The sequence below is a fragment of the Ceratotherium simum genome, chromosome 21, assembly GCF_057802395.1.
Source record: "Ceratotherium simum simum isolate JZ-2026a chromosome 21, ASM5780239v1, whole genome shotgun sequence".
Lineage (NCBI taxonomy): Eukaryota > Metazoa > Chordata > Mammalia > Perissodactyla > Rhinocerotidae > Ceratotherium > Ceratotherium simum.
In genome coordinates, this window is record NC_141920.1 from 27,383,094 (window position 1) to 27,409,719 (window position 26,626).

At 49.0% G+C, this 26,626-nt stretch overlaps 1 protein-coding gene across 7 annotated transcripts in view; it reads right to left on the reverse strand.

The window, feature by feature from the left end:
- Positions 1-598: 598 nt before the first annotated feature.
- HCK (HCK proto-oncogene, Src family tyrosine kinase) overlaps positions 599-26,626 on the reverse strand; it is a 52,098-nt gene continuing 26,070 nt past the window's right edge. For 2 of the 7 annotated variants that reach the window (XM_087445432.1, XM_087445433.1), the window contains exons 3-13: positions 25,869-25,911; positions 25,414-25,516; positions 24,500-24,598; positions 20,762-20,865; positions 17,552-17,701; positions 17,067-17,219; positions 15,510-15,689; positions 14,654-14,730; positions 9,901-10,054; positions 7,320-7,451; positions 599-4,633 (exon numbers count right to left, since the gene is read on the reverse strand). In XM_087445432.1, the coding sequence (XP_087301558.1) occupies positions 4,431-4,633; positions 7,320-7,451; positions 9,901-10,054; positions 14,654-14,730; positions 15,510-15,689; positions 17,067-17,219; positions 17,552-17,701; positions 20,762-20,865; positions 24,500-24,598; positions 25,414-25,516; positions 25,869-25,911 (1,398 nt within the window). In that variant the 3' untranslated portion in view covers positions 599-4,430. The remainder of the gene's footprint in view (positions 4,634-7,319; positions 7,452-9,900; positions 10,055-14,653; positions 14,731-15,509; positions 15,690-17,066; positions 17,220-17,551; positions 17,702-20,761; positions 20,866-24,499; positions 24,599-25,413; positions 25,517-25,868; positions 25,912-26,626) is intronic. The other 5 variants (XR_015555608.1, XR_015555606.1, XR_015555607.1 and 2 more) reach the window with 5 other exon arrangements.

Genomic DNA, 26,626 nt, shown 5'->3' on the forward strand with positions numbered 1-26,626 from the left:
CAGTGATGCAGATAATGGCAGCTAAAAGTCCAGCCCACTTTAAGGAATACTGATAGTACATGCCACACTCTCTGAGGTCAGAGTCTGGAGGACTGTCCTGGCTGATATGGTGGCTGTGGCTAAAATATCTTCAGAGATCCAGGCTCTGTCCAGCTTTGCCATCTCCAGAGTTAATTCATTTCCCTCAGGGTCCACAATAGAGCTAAAGCTCCAGACTTTACATGTACATTCTAGGCAGCAAGATAGAGGAAGAGATGAAAAATAAAGGGCAAAGAGCTCACATCAGTTGTCTTTTAAGAAAGGATTCTGGAAGGTGCTAACCACACTTCCACTTCCAACCCATTGATCAGAACTTAATCACATGGCCACACTTTGCTGCAAGAGAGAGTGGGAAGTGTAGCCTTCATCCTGCATTGTCCTGGGCCCCTGATAAAAATTCTATTTCTCTGGAAGAAGGGAGAACATGGATATGGGGACAACCAGCAGTCATTGCCAACCCCCAAAAGGGAAGGGATGCAAATAGAATGCAAACTGCTACAGCCTTATGTCAGAAAATACTGTGATGAGGATAGACACATGACAAAATTGAGGGTCCAGATCGGGGAATAAGGAGGAAGTTTTATTCCAAGTCACGGGGAAAAAAAATGAAACAAGTGCTTTCCCTATATTTAAACTCAAAACTACAGCTAGAGGATAGATTGAAGCAAGTCATCAACATCTTAGAACAGAGCATTGTATCCACGGCTTCCTTCGCCAACCTCCAGGGGAAGAGTGCGTGCAGTTTTCCCAAAGAATTGGTGGCACACAATTTATCCCCATGTTTTCGTTTGTTTGTTTTATTTAATAGACTTTATTTTTTTTAGAGCATTTTTAGGTTTATAGAAAAATGAGTAGAAAGTACAAAGTTCCCATATACTCTCTCATCCAGCCCTTCCTTTCCCCTGTTATTAACATCTTGCCTTAATGTGGTGCGTATGTTACAAATGATGAGCCAATATTGATACATTATTAACCTCAGTCCATAGTTTACATTAGGGTTCTTTGTGCTGTACATTCTGAGTTTTGACATATATATGATGACTTCTATCTATCATTAAGAGTATCATACAGAACAGTTTCACTGCCCTAAAAATCCCCTGTGCTCCACTTATTAAACCCCCGGCAACCACTGATTTTTTTACTGTCTCTGTAGTTTTGCCTTTTCCAGAATGTCAGATAATTGGAATCATATAGTATGTAGCCTTTTCAGACTGGCTTCTTTCACCCAGCAATATGCATTTAAGGTTTTTCCATGTCTTGATGGCTCATTTCTTTTTATCACAGAACAATATTCCATTATATGGATGTACACAGTTTGTTTATCCATTTACCTGTTGAAGGACATCTTGGTTGCTTCCAAGTTTTGACAATTATAAATAAAGCTACTACAAATATTACTGTGTAGGTTTTTGTGTGGACATAAGTTTACAACTCCTTTGGGTAAATGCCAAGGAGCACAATTGCTGGACCAAATGGTAAGAGTATGTTTAGTTTTGTAAGAAACTGACAAGCTTTCTTCCAAAGTGGCTGCACCATTTTGCATGCCCTCCAGCAATGAATTAGAGTTCCTGTCGCTCCACATCCTTGCCAGCATTTGGTGTTGTCAGGGTTCTGGATTTTGGCCATTCTCATAGGTGTGTAGTGGTATCTCGTTGTTTTAATTTGCATTTCCCTGATGACATATGATGTGAAGCAGCTTTTCATGTGCTTATTTTCTATCTGCATATCTTCTTTTGTGAGGTGTCTGTTCAGGTCTTTTGCCCATTTTTTAATTGAGTTGTTTTCTTATTGTTGAGTTTTAAGAGTTCTTTGTATATCTTTGGATATCAGTCCTTTATCAGATATGCGTTTTGCAAATATTTTCTCCCACATTGGAGCTTATCTTTTCATTTCTTCACAGTGTCTTTCTCAGAAGAGACCTTTTAATTTTAATGACGTCCAATTTATCAATTTTTTCTTTCATGGATTTTGCTTTTGGTGTTGTATCTATCCCCACGTTTTCTTCTTCTTTCCTGTGAGAGGGATAAATCAGAGTGTAGGGCAGTGTAAGCTGAAAGAGCAGGAGGGCAGGAATTGACCTCTTTATCTTGCGCATATAGCAACAGGGTCCAACTCTTGAGATCCTGTCTCAGTCAGCCATTTCTATAATAATGCTATGTAACAAAACAACCCTAGAACTCAAAGGCTTATAATATTAAGCATTTACTTCTCTCTCACATGTCCATGGTCAGCTGGGGTTCAGTTGATTGAGGCTGGGCTCAGCTGGGTTTAACTTCAAGCTGCAGGTTGGGTCCAGATCTGCTCCACATGCCACTCATCTTCCTTGGACCATGTTCTTTTCAGGGCAAAAGGCTGGAGGGCAAGCCCAGCCCCACAAGGACATTTCAAGCCTCTGATTATATCACGTCTGCTAAGATCCCATTGGCTAAAGCAAGTCTCATGCATGGCCAAGCTCAACATCAGTGGGGCAAGGAAGTGTACTCCTCCTATGGATTAACACACAGCAATCCAATGCACCACAAATCCTGAGCACAAATTCCTACCACAGGACCCTGGGCTCTGCTTTCAGATACCCAAAACACATCTTAAACCAGGAAGCAAGAGAGAAACTTGTAATTACCAACCAGCTACCAATCTAATGACCAACTGCTAGCTTTATTTTCCATTGTTCTTACAGCCAGTTCCTAAGCGCAGACTCTGTGCTATCTCGGGTATAGAATCAGTTCAGTATAGGGTTCCGTGGGACCTGGCGGGTGCTGTGATGTAAACCCTTCAGAGAATGCAATGATATAGAAAGGTGTCATTTGCTCCCCATCCCACTGTCCACTTCTTGTCATCTTTCCCCCTACAACAAAAGCTAACTGCTGGGGACTTTCACCTGAGGCAACATGCAGAAAGGGCCACTGCCTCCTTGTCTTCTCCGCGTCCTTCCCAGGTCTCCCTCTCCTCCACTGAGAGCTTCCCACGCAGGGTACCAGATACCTCTCAGCAGCCACATCTCCAGAGCACGGGATTCCTGTAGTGGGGGATACCATCTTAACAACCACAATGGCTGCTTGGCCATGGCAAATGCCCCCAGCCCTGGTGGTGATTCAGACTAACCAGCTCACGCAGCAGTGTGGCTTGTCAGGAGAGTCAGGGTCCCAGATCATGAAAAATCATTCCTACCATCCTGGCAGACCCAGCTCCTTGCAGACAAACTCTCATACAGTGTCCCAGTGCCAGTGTGATAGGCAGAATAATGCCCCTCTTGAGAAAAGAGGTCCATGTCCTAATCCCCAGAACCTGTGAAGATGTTACCTTCCATGGCAAAAGGGACTTTACAGATGTGATTAAGGATCTTGCAATGGAAGATTCGTCTGGATTATCCAGGTGGATCCAATGTCCTTACAGGGCTCCTCACAAGTGAAAGAAGGAGGCAGGAGACTCAGCGTCAGAGAAGGAGACGTGATGACTGAAGCAGAGTTTGGAGGGTCGAGCAGAAGGAAACCAACAGTCAAGAAATGTGAAAGCCTCTAGAAGCTGGAAAAGGCAGGGAAACGATTATCCCCTAGAGCCTCCAGAAGGCATGCAGCCCTGCCAACCCATTTCAGACTTCTGACCTCTGGAACTGTAAGATGATAAATGTGTGTTGTTTTAAGCCACCAAGTTTGTGGTAACTTATTACAGCAGCAATAGGAAACTAACCCAGACAGCAACTATTTTTTGGCAGTGAGAAAACTTTGAGCATTGAACCCCACGTCTCTTCACACTACTGGTCTCTGGGAGGGGCCTTCCCCCTTTCTGACTTGTCATCCAGCAAAAAGGCAAATAGGAGCCGGCCTGGTGGTGTAGTGGTTAAGTTCGCACGTTCCGCTTCAGTGGCCCGGGGTTCACGGGTTCAGATCCTGGGCCGGACTTACGCACCGCTTATCAAGCCATGCTGTGGCGGCGTCCCACGTAAAGAGTAGAGGAAGATGGGCATGGATGTTAGCCCAGGGCCAATCTTCCTCAGCAAAAAAAAAAAAAAAAATAAAAGGCAAATAGACAGTCAGGAACCAGAAGGACGAGAAAACCTGGCCTGTCAGTAAAGCCTTTAGCATTCATACCTTTTATTTAAATATTTATTTCATTATTTTTGAAGTTTCCCATCCAAACCACAGCAGTAACTGGAATCCAACTGTCCCAGGCAATAGAAATGTCAACTTGGGGTTTCCTGAGAATGGCAGATTGTGGATTGCTAGAGTCAAAAAGAGATTGTCCAGTCCAACCCATCTACCTGACAGATGAGGAGCCGTGGCTGGAGCAAGGGCGGGTGTCTGGGAGCGGGAAGGGTGAGTGGCACTGGGAAGACGGCGCTGGGGCCACCTCACAGGCCTTGCCCCAGCGCCGGCCGGCCCTGGCCCCACCTATCACGGCTGCTGTTGGTACTGGCTCTCGGTGGCCGTGTAGAAGTCCTCCAGCACACTCTGGATATACTCGAAGGTGGGCCGCTCCTCAGGCCGGTTCTTCCAGCAGCGAGTCATGATGTTGTAGAGCTCCTCCGGGCAGTGCTCTGGTCGAGGCATCCGGTACCCGCGCTCCAGTGCCCGGATCACCTCAGGGTTTGACATCCCTGAGAAGGAGCAATGGAATTAAAAAGGGAGGGACCGGGGATTGACATCCCTGAGAAGGAGCAATGGAATTAAAAAGGGAGGGACCGGGGACAGGAGCCCAGGAGTGGCAGGCACTGTTGTCATCACTCCCCACCTCCCCATGGGAGCTGAGCCCCTCCCACTGGGAAAGCCAAGGACCCCTTCCCCAGCCTCCCCTGCCTCTAGGGCAGGGGCATGGCACCCAGTTTTGGCCAATGGGAGCTGAGGGGGAGTCTCCTGGGAGACTTCCAGGAAAGGTTTTCCTCCCGATGAAAAGAAACTTTGAGGGACACACCCTTCCTCCTTCCTTCGGACACTGTGAGACAACGTGATCCTTGGAGCTGCAGCAGCCATCTGACCACGTGAAGAAGACACTCACAGAGAAACTAACCCAGAGTCCTGAGAGCTGTTGAGCAGCTGAAATAACCAGTCACCAATGCCAGACTCCTTATTATGGGGAATAATAAGTTGCCTATTGTTTCAGCCACTCTTAGTTTGTTATTTTCTTCCTTGCAGCCTCATGCATCTTAATGGATACAGGGTTCCATAACCCATTGCCTGGTTTTCACTGGTGTACCCTCAAGACAAGACAGTCAGGTGGCCAGACTTGATGTCACCCTATGAGTGAGACCATTTCCTTATTCAACTAAAGTTTATGTTAGTTATGTTTAAGAACAACCATTTAAATGTCTATGATTCCCTAATTTTACATTACCCGTCTTGAACTCCAAACTCATATATCCAAATACTTCTTCAAACATCTTTACTTGGATGTGTAAGAGTCACCTCAAATTTACCAGAGCTAAAACAGAACTCTTGAGTTTCTATCCCTAGACCATCACCCACCCAGTTGTTCAATTAAAACCAGGAGAATCCTCCTTGATTCTCTCCCCCTCACCTTCCATATCAGCAAGTCATATCCTTTCTTCTTTTAAAACGTAGTACCCACCCATCAACTTATTTCTATCACCATCACCACTTCTGCCTGCACCACTGCAGCAGCTGCCACCATCTCCCCAGCCCCCAATCCACTCTCCACGCTGAACCAAAGCATCCCTTAAAGCTGCAAACCAGATGATGTCACTTCCTTGCCCAATACCCTCCAATGGCTTCCGGACACTTAGACTAGCATCCATTCACTCTTCACCACGACCAGGGACCTTGCCTGATCTGGTCCCTGCCAACCTCATCCTCTACCGTCTGCTCATTCCTTGCCTCCAGCTACCTGGCTTCCTTGCTATTCTTCAGGCACACCCCAGGCCCTAAGAGCTAGCAGTGCCTTCTGCCTGGAATCTTTTCCCTAGATCCTCACTCAGCTGTCTTTCAGCTCAAATATGACCTACTCTGAAACATGCTCCCTGTCTGCAGGAGCCCCACGTCTCTTCCTCTCACGTGTCCTCACGAGCAGGAGCTCCCTACAGCAGGACCTCATCTCTCACTGTATCCTCAGTGCCTAACACACAGTAGGAGTGTGATAAATACTGATGAATGAACCAACCAAGTGTCTTTAATTTCTAATCTTCACAACCACCTCTGCAAGGTAGACATCATTACCTATATTCTTTACAGGTGAAGAACTGGGGTAGGAGAAGTGAAGGGAATTTCTCAAAGTGTAGTCATTGATGGGGACAAGATCCAAATTTAGGACTGTTTATACAAAAAGTCAGGGACTCTTTATATCCACCTTGCCTCCTCTGCCCGGTGTTCTGGCTACAGATACCCCAGGAGACATCCCAACCGAAAAGGGACAGAGAATAACATTATTTACTGGGTCCCAGCAATCTACATGTTGGGTATATCTTTGCATACCCTTATGGTGTACTCAGTGTAGGGTACTTCCCATAACCACGGGGATAAATTCATCCATTCAACAGTTACTAAGCACCCACATGTGCCAAGCACAGAGGTAGGCAGTGTGATACACCAGTATGGAATACAGACAGGATTTCTGGCCTTATGGAGCTCAGTCTGATGGGGAAAATGTAAACAAATATATAGTTATCAATTGTGATGAATGCTATGAATGGACCAGTATAGGGTATTATGAAAGAGGAGGACGGGGACATGTATGGTACTTTAGATGACTGGGTGGTGGGGTACAGCATGAGAGGAAGCTGGAGAAGTAGGCAGGGCCTGGATTATGCAGGATCTGCAGACCATAATTAGGAGTTTGGAATTTTGTCCTAATTATGTTGAGAGATCATTAAAGAATTAGAGATGGAGAAGGGACAAGATCTGATTCACAACTTTAGAAAAATCCCTCTGGCCGCAAGTGGAGAATGGCCTATGGGAGAGAGCAGAGAAAGCAGGGGGACTGACTAGGAGCCACTGCACCATTGGGGTGAGAGGCGATGTTGGCCTGGATGTGAAGGGAGGCTGTGGAGTCAGAAGTGGGCAGACTTGGAATATGTTCTGGAGTCAAATGGCCAGAGCCCTGCGACTGCTTGGATGTGGAGTAAGAGGTGAGAGAAGAGGGAGGGCCAGGAAAGCCCCCAGAGTTCAGGCTTAAGAAACTGGGTGGATGGTGGTGCCTTCACCTGAGATGGGGCAGGCAGGGGAGGTGGTGGGGGCAGGATCAAGAACTCAGTATGAAATGGACAGATTGACAAAGGGAGGGAGCCAGGCTGGGCCCTGGAAGCAGCCCCAAGCTGATGCCCCCTTCCCTACCTGGGTAAGGGATCCGGCCGTAGGTGACGATCTCCATCAGCAGGATACCAAAGGACCAGACGTCTGACTTGATGGTGAAAGAGCCAAAGTTGATGGCTTCAGGAGCTGTCCACTTAATGGGGAACTTGGCGCCTGTGGGGTTGGACAGAGCGGAGTCAGGGGACTCCAGGAAGCAGTCAGGGCTGGGTCTCTGCCAGGGAGAGCGAACAGCACGGGGGCACAGCTGCGATTTCCCTCAATCTGGCTTCTGCGGAAGCAAGGAATGTCCATCCTGAGGACAGATGGCTAAGTGGGGAGGAGTGGGCAGAGGGTTCTGGGGTGTGGCAGGGAGCTTACTCTCTGGGGCCACCTTATTGATTCAGCTGACCCCCTAGTGAACTACAGCTCCTGAAGAGGGGAGGCCTAGAGGTCAGAGTCCTGGGGACAGCAGGACTTTGGGGGCCCTTGAGTCCAGGCTGCAGCGGATGCCTCAGCCCCCTTACCCCTGGCAATGGGGGAAGGGAAGATTTTGGCCTTGGCCTCTGAGGTTTCCACAGGCCCTGGATGTCTCCCCCTGCTCCTCCCCTCCTGCCTGGTCTGGGATGGGCTTGGTTAACCTTTGGTTAGTGATTTCTCTCTCAATTCCATTGTGGTTTGTGAACGTGGTCTATAGGATACATGTTCTTTGGACTTTGGTGAGACCTGCTCTATGACTGAGTACACAGTCAAGTTTGGAAAATGCTCTGTGTGGATTTTTCTCCATCCCTTCCTTCCTTGGGAGTGAGAGAGTTTTCTTTATTCCTGCTTACCCTCCCCCGGGTTTAGAAATTATCCATTCTACTCTTATTCTTTTAGCGGTTGCCCTTAGTTTAGATTTTGTTTTTATTGAATCATAACAAACATGAAATAAAGTGCACAAATATTTCATATACGACTTGATGCATCTTTATATATGTATATACCCTTGTAATCACTACTCAGATCAGGATAGAGCACACTTTCAGCCTTTCAGAAAGCTCCCCCGCCTAGGGGCCGGCCTGGTGGTGCAAGTAGTTAAGTGAGTGCGCTCCGCTGCGGCGGCCCGGGGTTTGCAGGTTCGGATCCCGGGCGCGCACGGTGGCACCGCTTGGTAAGCCATGCTGTGGGGGCATCCCATATAAAGTAGAGGAAGATGGGCACAGATGTTAGCTCAGGGCCACTCTTCTTCAAGGAAAAAATGGGGAGGATTGGCATGTTAGCTCAGGGCTAGTCCTCCTCACACACAAAAAAAGACAGCTCCCTCCCAGTCAATACCCCCATTCCAGGTTACCACTATTCTGATCCCTAGCATCATAAATGAGTTTCACCTGTTTTTTTCTTTAAGAGTTTTATTGAAATATATTCACAGACCATACAATTCACCCACTTAAAAGTTTTCAATGGGGCCGCCCCCACGGCTTAGCGGTTAAGTGCGCGCGCTCCGCTACTGGCGGCCCGGGTTCGGATCCTGGGCGCACACCGACACACCACTTCTCCAGCCATGCTGAGGCCGCGTCCCACGTACAGCAACTAGAAGGATGTGCAACTACGACATACGACTATCTACTGGGGCTTCGGGGAGAAAAAAAAGGAGGAGGATTGGCAATAGATGTTAGCTCAGAGCCGGTCTTCCTCAGCAAAAAGAGGAGGATTAGCATGGACGTTAACTCAGGGCTGATCTTCCTCACACACAAAAAAATTTTTCCAATGGTTTTTAGTATATTCACAAAGTTGTGAATTTTGGAATATTTTCCTCACATCCCCCCAAAAAATCCCCACAGCAGTCACTCCCTATTTCTTTCCAACTCCCCACTCCAGACCTAGGCAACGGTTAATCTGCTTTCTGTCTCTGTAGATTTGCCAGTTCTGGACATTTCATATAAATGGAATCACACAATATGCGGTCTTTGTGTCTGGCCTCTTTCACTTAACATGATGTTTTCAAAGTGTATCCATGTTTAGCATGTATCAGTACTTCATTCCTTTTTTATAGCCGAATAATATTCCATTGTATGGATATACCACATTTTGTTTATCTGTTTATCATTTGATGGACATTTGGATTGCTTCCACTTTTTGGCTGTTATGAATAATGCTGCTATGAACATTCACATGCAAGTGTGCCTGTTTCTGAATTTTATAAAAATGGACTCATCCAGCATCTGCTTTTTTTGTCTGATTTCTTTTATTTCGATATTATGCCTATAAGAGTCATTTTATTGCATGTAGCATTGGTTTATAATTTCTCATTGCTGCATAATATTATATTGTATGAATATAGCACAATTGATATATCCATTCTACTATTTATGGACATTTGGATTCTTCCCAATTTTTGTCTATTATGCATAAAGTTGCTCTTACCTTTAATTTCAACATGCACTTGCCTAACTAAATCTAAAATTGATCAGAGTCACTGGATGAGACTGCAGACCAGGACACTATATCCAGAAAGACTCCATCTTTGCACAGCTAATACTGGGACTGACCTTTGAATTTTATTGATCACTTTCACTGGTCTCAACTCTCAACACTCACCACCCACCCAAGTGGGCCCCACGGGGCCCTCGGCGGCATTCCCTACCTTCCCGAGCCGTGTACTCGTTGTCCTCGATGACCCGCGCCAGGCCGAAGTCAGCAATCTTGCACACCAGGGACGCAGAGACCAAGATGTTGGCGGCTCGGAGGTCTCGGTGAATGTAGTTCCTGTGCTCGATGAAGGCCATGCCTTCTGCAATCTCCACCCAAAACAAAGACACTCTCATCCTCAGATCTGGCCCAGCCCAAGGTGGGTCCCACCCAAAAGCAGAAGAGGAATGGGAGTATGAGAAAATGGGAAAACGTGTGTGCCAGCTCCCCGTTTTGTGTGGGAGGGTCCCAGGATCATATTGGCATTCCTCTGTCTACCCAGCCAGGTTGGGAGGACCCTCAGGGCCTGGGTTAGTTTGGGGGCTTCTCTAGAGTGCCGAGACTTCCAGAGAACACTGAGGAAAAAGCAGTGGCATATTTCTCCAGGACCTACACACACACACCAGGATACTATGAAGAGCTTTCATTTCCAACCCCCTGTCTGGGGAAAACCTAGGCTCATGTCGTATTCTGCTGTATCTCTTATACTTTCTTCATCCTCGAGCCTGAGTAGGGAAAATTCATATTCATTCAACAAATAGCTACTGAGTGTAGATATGGTAGGTGCCAGACATGTTACTGGAACAGGTGGTGAGCCAGGCAAAGCCCCTGCAGGTGGTAATAAGTACCACAAAGAAATATAAAGCAGGGTAACAGGACAGGAAGTGTAGAGGGCTTTTTTGAGTAGAGTGGTCAAGGAAGACTGCTTTGAGGAGGTGAAATTTTAGCAAAGATCTCAGTGATGACGGTAGGTTTACCAAATAAGAACATTCCTGGCAGAAAGAACATCATGTGCAAAGGCCCGGAGGTAGGAATGCACTTGGGTGTTCATGGAACAGCACAGAGGCCAGGGTGGCTGAGTAGAAGTTGCCACAGGGAGCGGGGGGGAGTTGAGGTTGAGAGGGAGGTGGCTGATGGTGAAGAACCTTGTGGGCTATGAGAGGAGGTTGGATTTTATTTTGAGTGCAATGGGAAGATAGTAGAAGGTTTCAAGCAGGAGAATGTGACACAGGCTGATGTATATTTTAATGTCATTGTGGCTGCTGAGTGAATAATAGACTGTGTGGAAGATTCTTATTCACAATGCGGCCCTCGCAGCCTCTGATGGAAAGATGTGGGATTTTTTCCTTAGAGGCATTTTTCACTTACAAGGGTTTGTGCAAAAGAGATTTAAGATTCACCCTCAGACACCCAGGAAACTGCACTTAGTTTACAAACTGGCCTTCCAGCTCCCTGAGGCAGGTGTCATCATGATCTCTGTTTTGCAGAGAAGGGATACTTGTTCCAGATCACATTGCCAGGAAATTCTGAATGTCAGACTCAAACCACTCTGTGGATTTCCAATCCCAGTGCCCCATGCTGCCTCTAATTACCCAGAACTCCAGTGCTCTGGAGACTGCAGCTGGGCGCAATCTGCTGCGATTATTGGCGGTGGGGGCGGCGGGGCGGGGGCAGACAGACCAAACCAAGGCGCCAGCCTGTTCGAGGTCTGAGGCAAGAGGGTGGCGCACTTGCAGGAAGTGGCCAGCAGGGGGCACCCATGGCTGTTGGAACTGAGGTCTGAGGCTCCAGACTTGCCAACAAAAACGACTTTCTGATTTCCTTTGTGGTAGCTGGCCAGGGGTGGGGAGAGACAGAGCCTTGGCCTGGGGGGTGTGGGAAATTTATAAGGAGTCCTTAGATGAAGAGTTAACAATGGTTATTACATTAATGGCAGACTTAGTAATTTATCCATTTATTATGATACTTAAGTAGCATTTACTCTGTGCTTTGGGGGAGATACTCTTGCTATCAGCCCTATTTCACAGGTGAGAAAACTGAATTCCAGAGAAATAAGCACCCGGCCCAAGTGGAGACCAGGATGGGAAATCAGACAGCCCTGCCCAGGGTCCATGTGCTTGTCCGTTACTCTACCTGAATTCTTGGCCTCATATTTGGCACAGAGCAGGCACTGATGGCTGGTAGTTACCGTGTTTAGCACCCACTGGCAGACACTCCTGTTATGGATTTGCACATGAGCTCAGTGGGGCAGGTGGGACTAACCCTACTCAGGAGACAGTAGAGGATGGTGGCTAAGTGACTGTGGAGTTGGACCAGCTCAGCTTGAGCCTCACAGCTCTGTGATCTCAGGCAAGCTGCTTCACCCTCTGTGCCTCACTTTTCCTTTCTGTAAAATGGGGACAATAGAACCTTCTTCCGAGGGGTCATGTGAGGATTAATACTCTAAGTCTACATTAAGGGCTTAGAACACTGTCTTGCATGTAAGTATTCACTTCAATAGTGGCTATTAATGCTGTTGAGGAAAGCGGCACTCAGAGAGGTTCACCAATTTGCTCAGAGCTACACAGGCAGAGCTGGGATCAAAACCAAAACTCTCCGTGATCCCTAAGCCCATATGCACACAGAGTGTTGCTTCTCAAGGGTTTCTCAACTGAACGAATAATGGATAGGTCTACTGGGTTCAGGGTTGATCTAAGAACTGGGGGTTGATGTGGTGGTGGGATTTCATGACCACCAAGTGGGCTGCCACGATGTCGGGCATTGGAACCTGGGTTTGCTTCTGAGAGTGTCAGGGAATCAGAGAATGCGAGCTGGAAGGGCCTGTAGGGATATTCCAGCTCAGGGCACTTCAAACTGAATCCCACTGATACCTCAAGGTCATCTTGGGGGTGGAGAGACAAAAGAAAGGCCACCCCCTTCCCCCTTCAATCAGAGCAGCTCTGTTTTGACCTATTTTAAAATATTCAGCTACTGTGTAAGATTCATTTGACCAACAGAGTTATGGCTAAAAACAAAAGCTTTCAAACTTGAAGACTACAGATGTGGTCCAATTCCCTCATTTGACAAATGGAGAGACTGAGACCCAGAGTGGATCCGAAGTGGTATAGCCAGTTGGTGACAGGGCCGGGGCACCCTCCACTGCACCAATCTGCCCGTCTAGGGCTGGAGGCACAGGCCAGGTCCCCAGGTTGGCTCCCTCCTGTCCCTGGGCTCTGAGTCAACCTCTGCTCCTGGATGCCCAAGAGTCTGGAACCTCTTTCTCTCCCTCGCTTTCTGTTTTCCCATCTGTGAAATGGGGAGAGTGGCTCTTGCCCTAGTCTGTGACTCTCTGCCCAGCAAGGTTTCTGCCAGTTTGATGGTTATAATGTAGCAACAGGCCAGACTATTGTTTCCCCGAGGACAGGGCCCACGGAAGGGAGAACGCCAGCCCTTGATTTGCATGTGCCTCTGACACTCCAGGCTTGAAAGGTAAAGCCTTTATTATACCTCTGGGCTCCCCAGGATTTGCATACTCAAACGAGTTCTGCCTTAGGCATCTTCAGAAGGCCCAGCCCTATGCCCAGGTGCACAGCTCCCTTAACACCCTCCAGGCTGCAAACCACACCTCCCTCATTTTTGCCAGCCCCGGGCTCCAGCTGACCAGGCTGAGCTCTTGTTTTTCCCCTTGGGGCTTTGGCACAGGCTGTTTCTTCTGTCCAGAATACCCTTCCCTCTCCTGTTCATCTGCCTAACTTCTACTCTTCTTGAGGGCTCAGCCTAGAGGCCACTTCCTCTGGGAAGCCTTCTTGGATTGCTCCTGGATCAGGTTCCTCCAGCTGTATACTCTCATCACACCCGTTTCCTCCCCTGTTTTCCCATAGACAGGAGAAAATGAGAGAGGATAGAAGTGCAAAGCACTCAGGCTGGGGGTGAGAGGAGCTGCAGAGAGTGAAGGGAAGATGAGAAAGAAAATGGAGTTGTAAGAAGTGTTTCTGTGATTTGCGTCCATTATTTATTTTGCTGAATGCTGCATTCTCTTGACGCTGAGCTGGGACCACTTGGGTAACGGCTCTCTAAGACATTCAGTTGTTTAATATCTGTGAACTCTGAGAGGACAGCAATACTTTCCATTTTGTTCACTGCCATATCCTCCAAAATTAACATGTAATTTAGGATATGTTGCCATATGCCCCAAGCTACTTAACCTCGCTGGGCCTCAGTCTTCTCATCTGTACTTAACTTCTTCTTTATGCCTCAATTTCCTATTCTGTAAAATGGGATGACAGTTACCTACCTGTGGCCTGTTACATTAGTGGCCCCAATGAACCTGGCTCCTGGGACCCCTGCCCTTGTGCCATCCCCTCCCACACTGACGCTGGGCTTGGCCCTGTGACTTCCCTTGGCCAGTGGGACATTAGCAAGCAGGGAGCAAGCAGAGGCTTCATAAGCGCTCGCGCATTAGGGCTTGGTCCCTTGGAAGACTCCCTCTTGGAGCCTCGCTGCCGCGCTGTGAAGGAGCTCCCGCTGGACTGCTGAGTGAGGAGGGGCCGTGTGGGGCGAGACCCCGGAGGATGCACCAGCATCTTGGACATTCTAGCCCCAGACAAGCTCTCAGCAGAATGCATCCACGAGAGTGACCCCGGTATCACCATGTGGAGCAGAAAACCACCCAGCCGGTTGACCCACAGAATCATGAGAAATAATAAATTGTTGTTTCAAGCTACTAAGCTTTGGAGTGGTTTGTTACATAGATAACAAAAATCTCACCCTGGAAGCTTGATGTGAGCACTAAATGAGTCAGTATAAGTAAGGCACATATAAAAAGTATACTGAGCACTCAATAAATGTTAGCTATTATGGTTATTATTATAATATGTGATCAATAAATATTTGTTGAATAAATAACTGCATTCCTGCCCCCTGCCCCAACTTCCCCACTAGACTCTCACCTGGGCCGAAAAGTCGATGAGTTTTGGCAGGGGCTGCCTGCTGCCTTCTTCACTTTTCAGGAAGTCCAGCAGGCTTCCTGTGGGGGAGGGAGAAGCAACATTTACTACTCTTACTGCTTTAGTGCATGATGAAAATTGTTCATTGTCATGGATTTAAATAAAAACATTTATTTACCACTCCTAGTGTTTGAGAAACAGAATTCGAATGTTTGGAAAATGACTTTGTGATTGCCAGACTGGTTCTTTGACTGAGACAGCTTTCTGAGCCTGGAGGACTGGGGCCAGGCAGGCGTAATTGTGTATTTAGAAAACAAAAAAAGTATTGTAATTTCAAATCACACTAGGGGAGGTTGTGTGAGGTGTTTCTGTTTATCAATAAATGGGCAGGGATTGAAAATGGCTGTGAAAAAGCGTCCTAGAAAAATCCCTGAGAAATCCTGGATTGTGGCCAGGCAGGGGGCGGCCTGGAACAGACGCTCTGCCGACTCTCTTTTCCAGAGCGTTGGTCCACACAGGGAAGGTGGCTGATGGGTGGTGAGGGGAGGTGGGGGTCACCCTGGCCCCTGAGGCTCACAGTGAGCCCACAGCCTCTTCTCTTATCACCCGAGGGGTTCTGGCCCCACTCCCTCCTCCCGGTGGCCCCTGCGTTCCCCTTCCCCTGGCATTCACCATGATTTCACCCCTAACCAGGAGGGCTGGGCGGTTAAAGTTAAGGTGCTCAATGAGTACTTGTTGGAACAGCTCCTGGCCAGACGGGGGGCATCTCAAGGGCAAGAGCCATGTCAGAGTCACCTCTGAGTCTGCAATTGACCAGTCTGAGCCGCAGCCTGCACCCCCAGCCCCCAGAACACCACACCTTTGGCCATGAACTCTGTGATGATGTAGATGGGCTCCTCCGTGACCACGGCGTACAGCTTCACCAGCTTGTCATGCTGCAGAGTTTTCATCAGGTTGGCCTCTGCCAGGAAGGACTCCACTGACATGCTCCCTGGCTTCATCGTCTTCACGGCCACCTTGGTGTGCTTGTTGTAGGTGGCTGGAGAGGATAGGGAGCAGGAAGGTGGTCAGAATCCACTGCTCTTTCCCCACAGCCCTGGAAGGCCCCACTGCAGACCTGCCTCCTCCAGAGTGCCTTCCGTGCCCATATCGGCCCTTAGAGAGGGAAGGGGAGACAGAGGCTTTGGCCTCAGATAGATGTGGGTTGGAGGGCCACTTCACCACTTCCTAGCTGTGTGCCTTTAGGCAAGCCACTTAATCTCTCTAAGCTGTGGTTTCCTCAGCTGCAAAGTGGAAAAGATCAGCACTCCTTTTGAAGGGCTGTTATAGAAATTAAAGAATAACCTCAAAACATCACTCAGATAACATCACTCACTCACACACACAAACACCACCTTTGCTTAAAATGCTTTAATCTTAACACTGCTCTCAAAATAAATACCTGTCTCATCAAGGTCCACAAGGCCCTGCATGATCTGCCCTTGCCCCCCTTGCCAGCCTCGTCATCCACCAAACTCACCCTTGACTTTTGTACACCCATCACCCTGTGTGTAACTCAGTCCCTTGAGCACCCAACTCCCCCTCCCACCACAGGGACTTTGCACATGCTGTTCCCTCTCCCCATCCCACCTCTTGCTTCATCTTGTGGATCTTGTAAATCTCATAATTGTTCATGCTGCCTTTTTTGCCTTGGCTACCAGGAAGCTTGAATCCAGATTTGTGATCTTCCCATAAGAAGAGTCTAGGCCTTATATAAATATTTTTTGTTTCCCAACCTCATTTCTCAGATCTGTCTACCTTCCTCTCCATATTTCCTCTGCCACATTCTCTTATTCAGTGCCTGGCACATAGCAGTGGAACATGATGGACTATAAACACAATGGGGTGCACCAGGCACTGGGCCAGGCATTGTGTCTACCCCACAGTTCTGCAAGGCAAGCATTGCTGTCCTCAGTCATTAGGGGCAGGACAGCAGGGGTGGAATATGCCTTTTTGGTGCCCCACAATGCCCTGGCATGATGCTGGGCACATGGCAAGTGCTCAGAACAGCTTGTTCATCAGTTGCCAACATTGAACTCACCTGGGAATCTCCAAGCTGTACTTCCCCACTCTCAATTTTCATCATCCTAAGAGGCCTCTGGTTATCTCAACCAGATAAGAGGGACCCAATTCCTCCCCCAGGACTCCTGCTTCCCAGAAGGAAGGTTTTGACCCCAATAGGCCGGGCCTCAAAGGCAAATCAGCGTTTGCATGGCAGGACAATTTGGTTTACTATCAGAGGAATTGCTCCTTTATAGTTATTATTCAAACCTCCAGTCTGCCCTGGGTGGCATCCCCACTTTGCCTCAGGCTGTTCCTGGAAGCAATGACCTCCCTCCCCCAACCTCTCCTCCACTCTCTGGCCCCAGGGCCTCACCCATCCAGACTTCCCCAAACTGCCCAGCTCCAAGCCTCTTCTCCATCTTGAGTGATTCCCGGGGGATCTCCCAGGCGTCTTTCTCCCACGGCTTCTGGGGCTTGGAGGACACGCAGGGCACTGTGAGCTTCTGGCAGAGTCCATCGCTCCCCTCTGGAACAGAGCCCCTGGTCAGTCGAGGGCAGCCAGCTCCGGGCCAGCCAGGGGCTTCCCCTCGGAGGCCTTCCTGCCTGGTCCCCCGCATCTGGCCAAAGTTCCAACAGGCTGCCACCATCAGGGACATTCCCAAGAGAGCAGAGCATGATGAAATGCCACCTGTGCCCTCCTGCTCAACAGGCCTAAGACTTCAGGAGAAGCCAAAGCAACTATCGTCTGGGGAGGGTCGGGGGGAACTCAGCGGCCCTCAGAGGCTGCAGTGCACCATAGACCAGGAATCCCAGGAAACAGGCCCACCCCCCTGGGATGCAGCCCTGGGCAGGACTCACTCTTGTAGTGGACCACCAGCTCCTGCAGGGTGCTGAAGGTGCTCCGTGGGGAGATGTAGAAGCCCCCGCTGTCCAGGGTCCGGATCTTGTAATGTTTCACTGTGTCCCTGTGCTGGGGGTCGTAGTCTCGCACAGACAAAGAGTAGCTCCCTGCATCGGCCAGAGAGAAACCACTCAGGAGTGGTACCTCAGAGGCCTGCCACCTCGTGTCAGCACGCTGACACCCCTTCCTGACACCCCTGTAAGGCCACCGCTGGCTGGCACCATCCTGGCACCTGGGAAATGGAGCACAAGAGTAAGAGTGGGCTGTGGAGTCGGGCTGCCTGGGTTCTCGTCCAGGCTCCTCCATGTCCAACTGTGAGGCCTTGGACAAGTGACTCCGTCACCTCTCTGTGCCTCCGTCGCCTCATCTGTAAAATGGGAATAGTTATCATAGCTCCCTACCTCATCACATTACCTGATGATTAAAAGAAGTCATGCTTGTAAAGTACTCAGGATGTAACCTCAGTAAATGCCGGCTATCATCCTCTTCATTGTTATTTCTCTAACTGTCTGTCTGTCTGTCTATCTATCTATCTATCTATCTATCTATCACAAAAGCCAAGATAACACACCAGTTTGGTAAAAAGTCAGGCTATTCAGAAACAAACAAACAGGGTCGGCCCCGTGGCTTAGCGGTTAAGTGCGCGAGCTCCGCTGCTGGCGACCCGGGTTCGGATCCCGGGCGCGCACTGACGCACCGCTTCTCCGGCCATGCTGAGGCCGCGTCCCACATACAGCAACTAGAAGGATGTGCAGCTGTGACATACAACTACCTACTGGGGCTTTGGGGGAAATAAATAAATAAATAAAATTATAAAACAAACAAACAAAAAGATAAACAAAAGAAACGCAGTCCAATTATTGAAATGGAAATGGAAATGGAAACATTAAACGTGGTAGGCTGAATAATGGATGCCCAAGATGTCCATGTCCTGGAACCCATGAATATGTTAGCCTCATGGTAAAAGGGATTTTGCAGATGTAATTCTGCAAAAAACCCAGTTAAGGATCTGGAGACGGTGAGAGTATCCTGGATTATCCAGGCGGGCCCAATGCAATCACAAAGGTCCTTATAAGAGGTGGTAAGAGGGCCCAAGTCAGGGCCGGCCCCGTGGCTTAGTGGTTAAGTGCGCACGCTCCACTGCTGGCGGCTTGGGTTTGGATCCCGGGCGCACACCGACGCACCACTTCTCCAGCCATGCTGAGGCCGTGTCCCACATACAGCAACTAGAAGGATGTGCAGCTATGACGTACAACTATCTACTGGGGCTTTGGGGGAAAATAATAAATAAATAATTAAAAAAAAAAAAAAAAAAAAGAGGGCCAAAGTCAGTAGCAGGATGTGTGAAGATGGAAACACGAGGTTGGAAAGATGTGACAGCAGGGCCACGAGCCAAGGAATGTTGGTGGCCTTGAGAAGCTGAAAAGGGAAGGAAACAGATCCTTTCCTGAAGCCTCCAGAAGGAACCAGCCTTGCTGACACCTTGACTCGAGCCCAGTGAGAATGATTTCAGAGTTCTGACCTCCAGAACTGTAAGATAATAAGCTTATGTGGTTAAGCCACTAAATTTGTGGTAATTTGTTACAGCACTAACAGGAACCCAGTACACACGGCATCACGTAGACCAGAAACACATAAGTCTTTCAGGCCATATGCATGTCTTTCAGGCCATGCCCACAGGTCTGCCGTTTGCCAGCTATGTGTCCTTGGGCAAGTTATTAGCCTCTCTGTCTCTCAGTTTTTCTCTACCACGATAGCACTATATCACAGGATTTTGAGAAGGTTTAAATTATTAAATGAATAACAATTGACCATACATGCTAGCCTCTATTCTAAGAACTTGTATGATTAAACAATGAATGAATATGAATAATATTCACTATGAATTATAATTATATGAATTATAATGACATTATTAATTATGAAGAATGAATAACCCCACAAGATAGAGGTTTTATATCACCATCATTTTACACACGAGGAGACTGAGGTTCAGGGAGGTGAAGTAAGTCACCTGCAGTCACACAGCTGGTAAATGGCAGAGTAGGGATTCGAACCCAGGCAGTGGCTCGGGGCCCCACTCTTAGCCGCTCTGCCCTGCCAAGGTGAGGCCGGCCTGGCTGACGCTGGGTGGGGTGGGACAAGAATCCAAGACACAGTAGGACAGGATTGAGGGCTCTCACATTGCAAGTTTTATTAAATTGGCTAAAGCCCCCACTATGCCCCACCTCTGAGGGCTATGAAGGAGGACCAGGCTCACCTCCTGCCCCTCAGGTCTGCGAATGTTTCTTTGGTTTCTCTGCCCCTGTCTGCAGGATGGCCCAGCCCAACCCCCCAGCTGTCCTGGGCACAGGGGGAGAGAAGCCAGGGGCTGTGGACACCTTTGCCTTTTTGTCTTCTTTCTTATCCCCTGGGGGCTAGGAGGGGGCTTGTTGGGCGGGAGGAAATAAAGCTGGAACAGTCACTGACTGGGATCACTTCTGCTATCTAGGGCCTGAGCAGAAGGCCACACAGGGGCTTTTGATCGATGGCCCCAAAACTATTTGCTCAGGGTACTGTGAGGTCACACGACGCAATCTACTTGATTCATCTGAACCAAGTAGTTTTGAGTCCAAACGTGTCAGTAAAGGTGTCTGTGTGTGAAATCTGAAATCACAAGGCTCCTGTTACATTCATTCCTTTGTTGATGCCAGTTTGAATTTCGTGATGTTTCGGGCACTGTTCTTGCCTCCCGTGCCACGACCCCAAAACTTGCAAAGGCTCCCCAAAGGAGCCGTTTTAAGCGGAGTCCCAGTGTGGCTGGTCTGGGGCTCTTCCTGTGGCCTGATCTACCTGTTTTTATGGAGAGACGGGGGAATCAGGTTTGTGGACTAGACACACTGTGAGGGGTATTTTAAATGATACAAGCTAGTGAAGGTCAAGCTTCAGCAGGATGTTTTTCAGGGACCATAACCACTGGGGCCTACTTCCACTGACCTAAGCAGGCAACCATGGGGGCTGAGCAGGCACACACCAGGCTTGAGCAAAGCACAGGAGAAAACCTGCTAGCCCTGGTGGGCTGGGTGAGTCCTTCAGCCTTCCCCGGGGCACATGCCCGGGGAACGGTGGTGGCCACTCATGCCTGGGGCCCCCTGCAGGGTGGGGCAGGGTGGGGAGGGCTGGGTTACCTTTGGTGGTCTCACTGTCCCGGATCATGAAGGAGCCCAGCACGTTGCCAGGGGCCAGGAGTTGGCGCTCCGCATCCTTCCGGCTGATGCCCTTGAAGAACCACCTGGTGGAAAGGGGCGGGGGTAGAGTGTGAACCTGGGGTGGGCAGTCCTGTCCTACTCACCTGAGGCACCAGGATACCACGGCCCTGGCTTCCTGCAGCATCAACTTTCCTCAAAGATTCTTTTGGAAAAAGAACCATTCTTTTGATATTAAAACAGACGTTTTACCAGGAGTGAATCCAGTTTGCTGAGACTGAAACTTATGCAACTTGGGGAGCTTTCTTTAAGAAAAATAATCCAGTATTACAAATACAAAATGCCCACAGGTCATTCCAACACCACCCAGTGTGAGGGATACGGTGACGAACAGAAAGACTGAGTGGGAAGATACAGCGGTCCTAACCAACTGTGGTCAAAATCTTACTTTGGCAAATTTTGCAAGAACACATAACCGTCCTCTCAGGGCCTTGGAGGTCCATGTGAGTGAGGGTCGGGGCTTTGTTAACTTCACTGTTTATCCTCCTCTGTGTATACAGAGTCATATATAAAGTTGGCATGAGTTTCTAAGCTAAAATGTGAGATTTCAAATAATTTTATCCTTGGGACTGCGGGGGAGGAAGACAAATCTTCTACCCTGTGGGTCCTTCTGGCTGGCGTACGAATTAAATTGACACGAGACAGAATAACAGGAGAAAATCAAACAAAGCTTTATAACATGTGTACATAAGAGAGACTCAGGAAAACTGAGCAACTCGCCAAAATGGTGGAGGCTCTCATCTTGAATATTATCTTCAGCTAAAGACAGAGGAGGATGTCGGGGATGGGGGGAGTCAGTTATGGGAGATTACCAGAAAAACACAGTAAACAAGAGTAAGGTTATTATGCAGATTTAAGCCCTTGCCTTCTGCATCGATAAGAGTTTCTAGAGATGAGGTCATCCTCCCCTTCTTCCTGGTACAGAGGGAGAGACACCTTTACAGATGGAGATTTCCATTACAAATGTAAATGTCTGTTACAGGGAGTAAATTATACTTCTCGGAGCTTCTCCCAATGTCTGCAGTATTTAAAAGTAAGGAGCTCAAAATAATCCTCATGCCAAAGAGACACATTTTGGGGTGGCCAATTCTGATCCCCCACAGGACCATATCTCTGGACCTTTTCTTTTTTCTCCCTGGATATTTGAGATTTGGGGTGGAAAAGTTCAAACAGCAGCAGCCGAAACTGTTCCCACCCTCAGTAGGGTGAGGAGTGGATCATGTGCTGTGACGGAAAAAGGCCTTGGCCCTGCCACAAACCTGCTGAGTGACTTTGAGAAAGTCTCTTTCCCTCTCTGGGCCGTATCAACTGTGGAGAAAGACAGCCAACATTCACCGAGTTCTTGTTTCTACCCAACAACTCTATGAAATTGTTGCCTTTATTATCCCCATTTTATAGATGAGGAAACTGAGGAACAAAGAGAGAAAGTAACCTGCCTGACATCATACAGCTGGGAAGTGGTGGAGGCGGGATTCAAATGCAGGCAGTCTAACCCTGGAGCCCAAGATCTTAATCACCATGTTGCACTGCCCACTGCCTTCTTTGCTTTCGTTTTGTAAAGCGGTTCACGCCATGGTAAAACATTCAAGCAATGCTAGAGGATACACAGGAAGAACAGTCTCCCTGGCAATTCCACCTGCAGGAAGTTATCCCACAGATCTTGCACGGGGAAGAAATGACATATACACACAGAGACTCAGTGCAGCACGAGACTGGAAGCAACTTAAGTGACCACTGACAGGGGACGGGGGGCATCTACGTGAAGGACACTCAGCAGCTGTAAAAAGCAGGATGCTCTAGGTGCTGCTGGGAAGATCTGAACAAAAGGAGCACAATAGCGTGTGTAATGTCTGCCGGGTGTGTAAAGTCAGGGGATGTCTATATTTTCCTATCCACGTGTAAAGCTTGGGAGGACTCACAAGAAACTAGTTGCTTCTGGGGAGGGGAAGTGGCAGGTTGGGTGGGAGGAAGACTTCACTCTTGATTCTATGTCCTTCCGCACCATTTGCATTTTGAAACACTTGAAGGTATTGCCTACATGAAGGCGGGAGAGGAAGTAAGATTCCGCCCACTCTGATTCCCAATGCCCCAGCTGCCCTCCCCGGGGGCACCCTCTGTTGGCAGTTTCCTGACGCAGATCCAAGAACCCGTGGGCGCGGTGCAAGACTGATGTGTGTGTTAAGGTCGGCAGTTCTCAAGGTGGGTCTCTGGACCAGCAGCATCAGCCTCACCTGAGAACTGGTTAGAAATGCAAATTATGCATCAGACAGTTGGGGAGTGGGGCCCAGAAACCAGCCCTGCAGATGACGCTGATGGCTCAAGTCTGAGAACCACCCACTGAGGTTATCCCCTTTGTTCGCAAATGATAACCCACCAGACATGTGGTCTGCACCCTGCCTTTTTCACTTAGCAATGATATTGCCTTTGAGGGGTAACACCAGCTGTGCCTCCTCCGAGGCTGCTGTGAGGGCGGTGCAGGGATTCTCTAAGTGTTCAGAGCCTGGAGGGGAAGAACAGAACACGGATGTCCCAGCAGAAAGCCTAGGAGAGAGAAGCAGCCTGCAGTGTGTGGGGGTGTGCTAGGGGGAGGTCCAGAACAGCAGGCTCAGCCATGGGCCCGAGAGGGGAGATTTCATAGGGCAAGAGGTTTCACGTGCACTAGGAAGGGAGTGACCTTAAGATGGGAAAAAGCCGAAACATTTAAATTTTTAACAGGCAAGCATCCCAAACCCTCAATACCATTTAGCCAGAGGGAGGAGGCAGAGGAGAGAAGACTATGGGGACCATCATTTTTCAACTTTTGGCTGGCTGATCCTGAATTGATCTATTGCCCCCCTAAAGTGTAGTCATCTTTTAACTTGTCAGTCTCACTCCCCGCTGTGAACATCTCTAGGAGGAAGGCTGTCTGAGTCATCTGGTATCCCTGGAATAGGGCCGGGATACAGTAGGTGCTCAACAAGTGTCTGTTGGATGATTGGATGGATGGATGGATGGATGGATGGATGAATGAATGAAGTATGACTGTTTATGTTTTCAGAGTCAAGCTAGACACAAAGAAGAACCAGCAGCCAAGAATGATGGGTTACAGGACCTCTCTGAGGGCAGGAATACGTTGTATTTGTCTTGCAGCCCCTCCTGGCACAGGCCTAGGTGAGGCTCAAGCTCGTGTTTATTGAACGAATCAAATGAGGGATGATTGGCCAGAGGAGGGCTGGAGCGCCTCTCAGAAGACCCTCCTTGCCACGACCATATACTTCAGTTGACAAATATTTATTGCGCACCTACTGCATGCCAGCCTGTGCCGAGGACACAGCAGCAGACACAGTCCCTGCCCTCATGTGCTCGCCCTGTAGCGGAGAAGGCAGACGGTGAACATGCGGACAACCAAAGAAACGAGGTCGTTTTTGCTAGTGAGAAGTATTCAGAAGGGACTAAAACAGGTTTCTATGAGAGAGAGAGTCACAGAGGGGACCCACTTCAGACAGAGTGGTCAGGGAAGGCCTCTCTGAGACCTGAAGGATGAGAAGGAGCCAGCCAGGTGAAGAGCTCCAAGAAGAGCGTGCCAGGCAGAGGAGACAGCGAGTGCAAAGGCCCTGAGGCAGGAACAAGGCTGGCTTTGCTCAGGCTTCCTTCTGGAGTGCAGGAAAATGGGATACTTACTCCTCTGTCTCCAGAGAGTCAACGCGGGCGACGTAGTTGCTCGGGATATAGCCCTCTTTCCGTGTGGCCAGGGATCGAGCCCTCCACCACTCCCCGGACCTGAGGGACGGGAGGGAGCAGAGGGGTCAGGGGGCAGAACGACTACCCCTGGTCCTCTGGGGACCCCCAGGCTTGGCCTAGAATACCCCCAACCCCAGGAAGCTGGTAGGGTGAGGGGAAGGGCCACTACTGTCCTGGCCCCCAGCATGCACCCCATGATCAGGGTGGGGATCTTTACAACAGGCCCTACTGAGCATCCGAGGATCTGGAATCAAGCCCTGCCCCTGCATTCACAGCCCACAGCCTTAGGTCTTCGGCCTCACTCTTTTTCCCTGGACTTGCGGCCTTGGCCTTACTAGCCGTACCCAAGGTAGGGCAATGCCCTTGGCAGACAGAGTGGTTCACTGGGGCCAGGAGCTGGAGGGAGTGGCTCAGGAGTCTGGCCAAGCATAACCACTCCCATTCTTGGGCCCCAGCACATACTGGACACTATACCTACCAGTGGGAAGACTGTAGATCAGGGGGAGAAAACTCAGAGATCCCCGGATTTCTGAATGCAAAGTCACCTCACCAGGGTCTAGCCCATAGGTAAGCCTGTAGCTTGATCCTAAGAGCCCGAGGAAGGCTTCCCTGAGAAAGCGCTTTCACCTGTTCATCCTTGCTTGGATGTGCACCCTTAGTTAGTACACAAGCCCTTTTACTGTGGCCTTCATCCAAGTTAACAGCAAACCCTTCCTCCTGTTATGATCAAGTTCTCATCAGTCATTTACACCCTAGTATGAGATAGTCTATCAGTTTCTTTATTGAAGCACAGAAAGAGCATAACTGAGTATTAGAGGTAGGTATCTCTTAGGGGGAGTGGGATGGGGACTCACTCCTCCAGGACCACCATCTTGTCCCCCTTCTGGAAACTGAGGTCTTCATGGTGAATGGCCTCGTAATCATACAGGGCAATCACGATGATGTCCTCAGAACCTGCTGGAGAGAGAGACACATGGGATGGTGAGGCTTGATCTGAGCCCACCCACAGTCCTGGGTGTTTCCCATCCCAACACCTGGCACCCAGCCCTGGACCTGCTGATGTGTCGGACTCACGGTAAAAGTAAGCATCTTGCCATGCTGGGTGCAATTCTAGAGTTTAAAGTTAACGGTGTTTTATTCACTTCAACAGAAGCACAATAGCCTGAACTAAGTACTTTGGGGGCAATTTAGGGGATTTTCAAGGGTGGTTTTGACTGTCTGGGATTTTTGCCCCAAGCTCTGACTGAGAACCTAACCTAATCCTCTACAGAACACAAGTCTCCACCACATGTGCTCGCCAGACACTCACCCTCCGTGGACCCCGGTGGGTTGTCGCTGCTGCTGTCAGGCCACTGCAGGGAAGAAACAGGGGAGGGGGTGAATCCAACAGGGTGTGGGGAGTCATGGAAGGCCTGCGTCAAAAAGGGTACCCAAGAGCATCTCATCCCAGCCCCATGTGTCACAGGAGGAGGCCCAGAGAGGGCTGGCAATGTGGCCGAGGTCACACAGCACATTAGGGGCTCAGCCACCACAAGGATCCAGGTCTCTTGGGTTGTGGGCTCTGCCCTTGGCCTTGGACATACTGGGGGACACTGGCTTGTCCCTTCCCCCTGACATACAGTAAAGGGGTTGGTCTTGATCAGTGTTTTCCAAGGTAAGTTTGAAGAAACCCTAAGTCTGCCAACATGTCCCATGAGTAAAGGCTCCATTGTGATTGTGAAACAACCTAAGTGTCCATCCAAAGGGGAATTGGTGCCTAAACTGTGGTGCTCTAAGCAGCCCTCATAAGAGGGAGGTCGAGCTTCATTCCTGACACAACTAGACCTCAGAGATACATTGTTGAGTCAATAAAGCTAGTTCCTCAGAATGATAAATATGATACATTGATATAAAATGCATACACACACATCCTAAATACCTTCTGTGGACACAGCCTATACACATGTGAGTGTACATTCATGGAGAAGGGTTAGCAAGGGTCCACGCCAAACTGACAACAGTTGATACCCCTGGGGAGGTGAGCATCGGTCAGCAGAAACTGTAGCTTTAACTGTAATTTGTGATTTT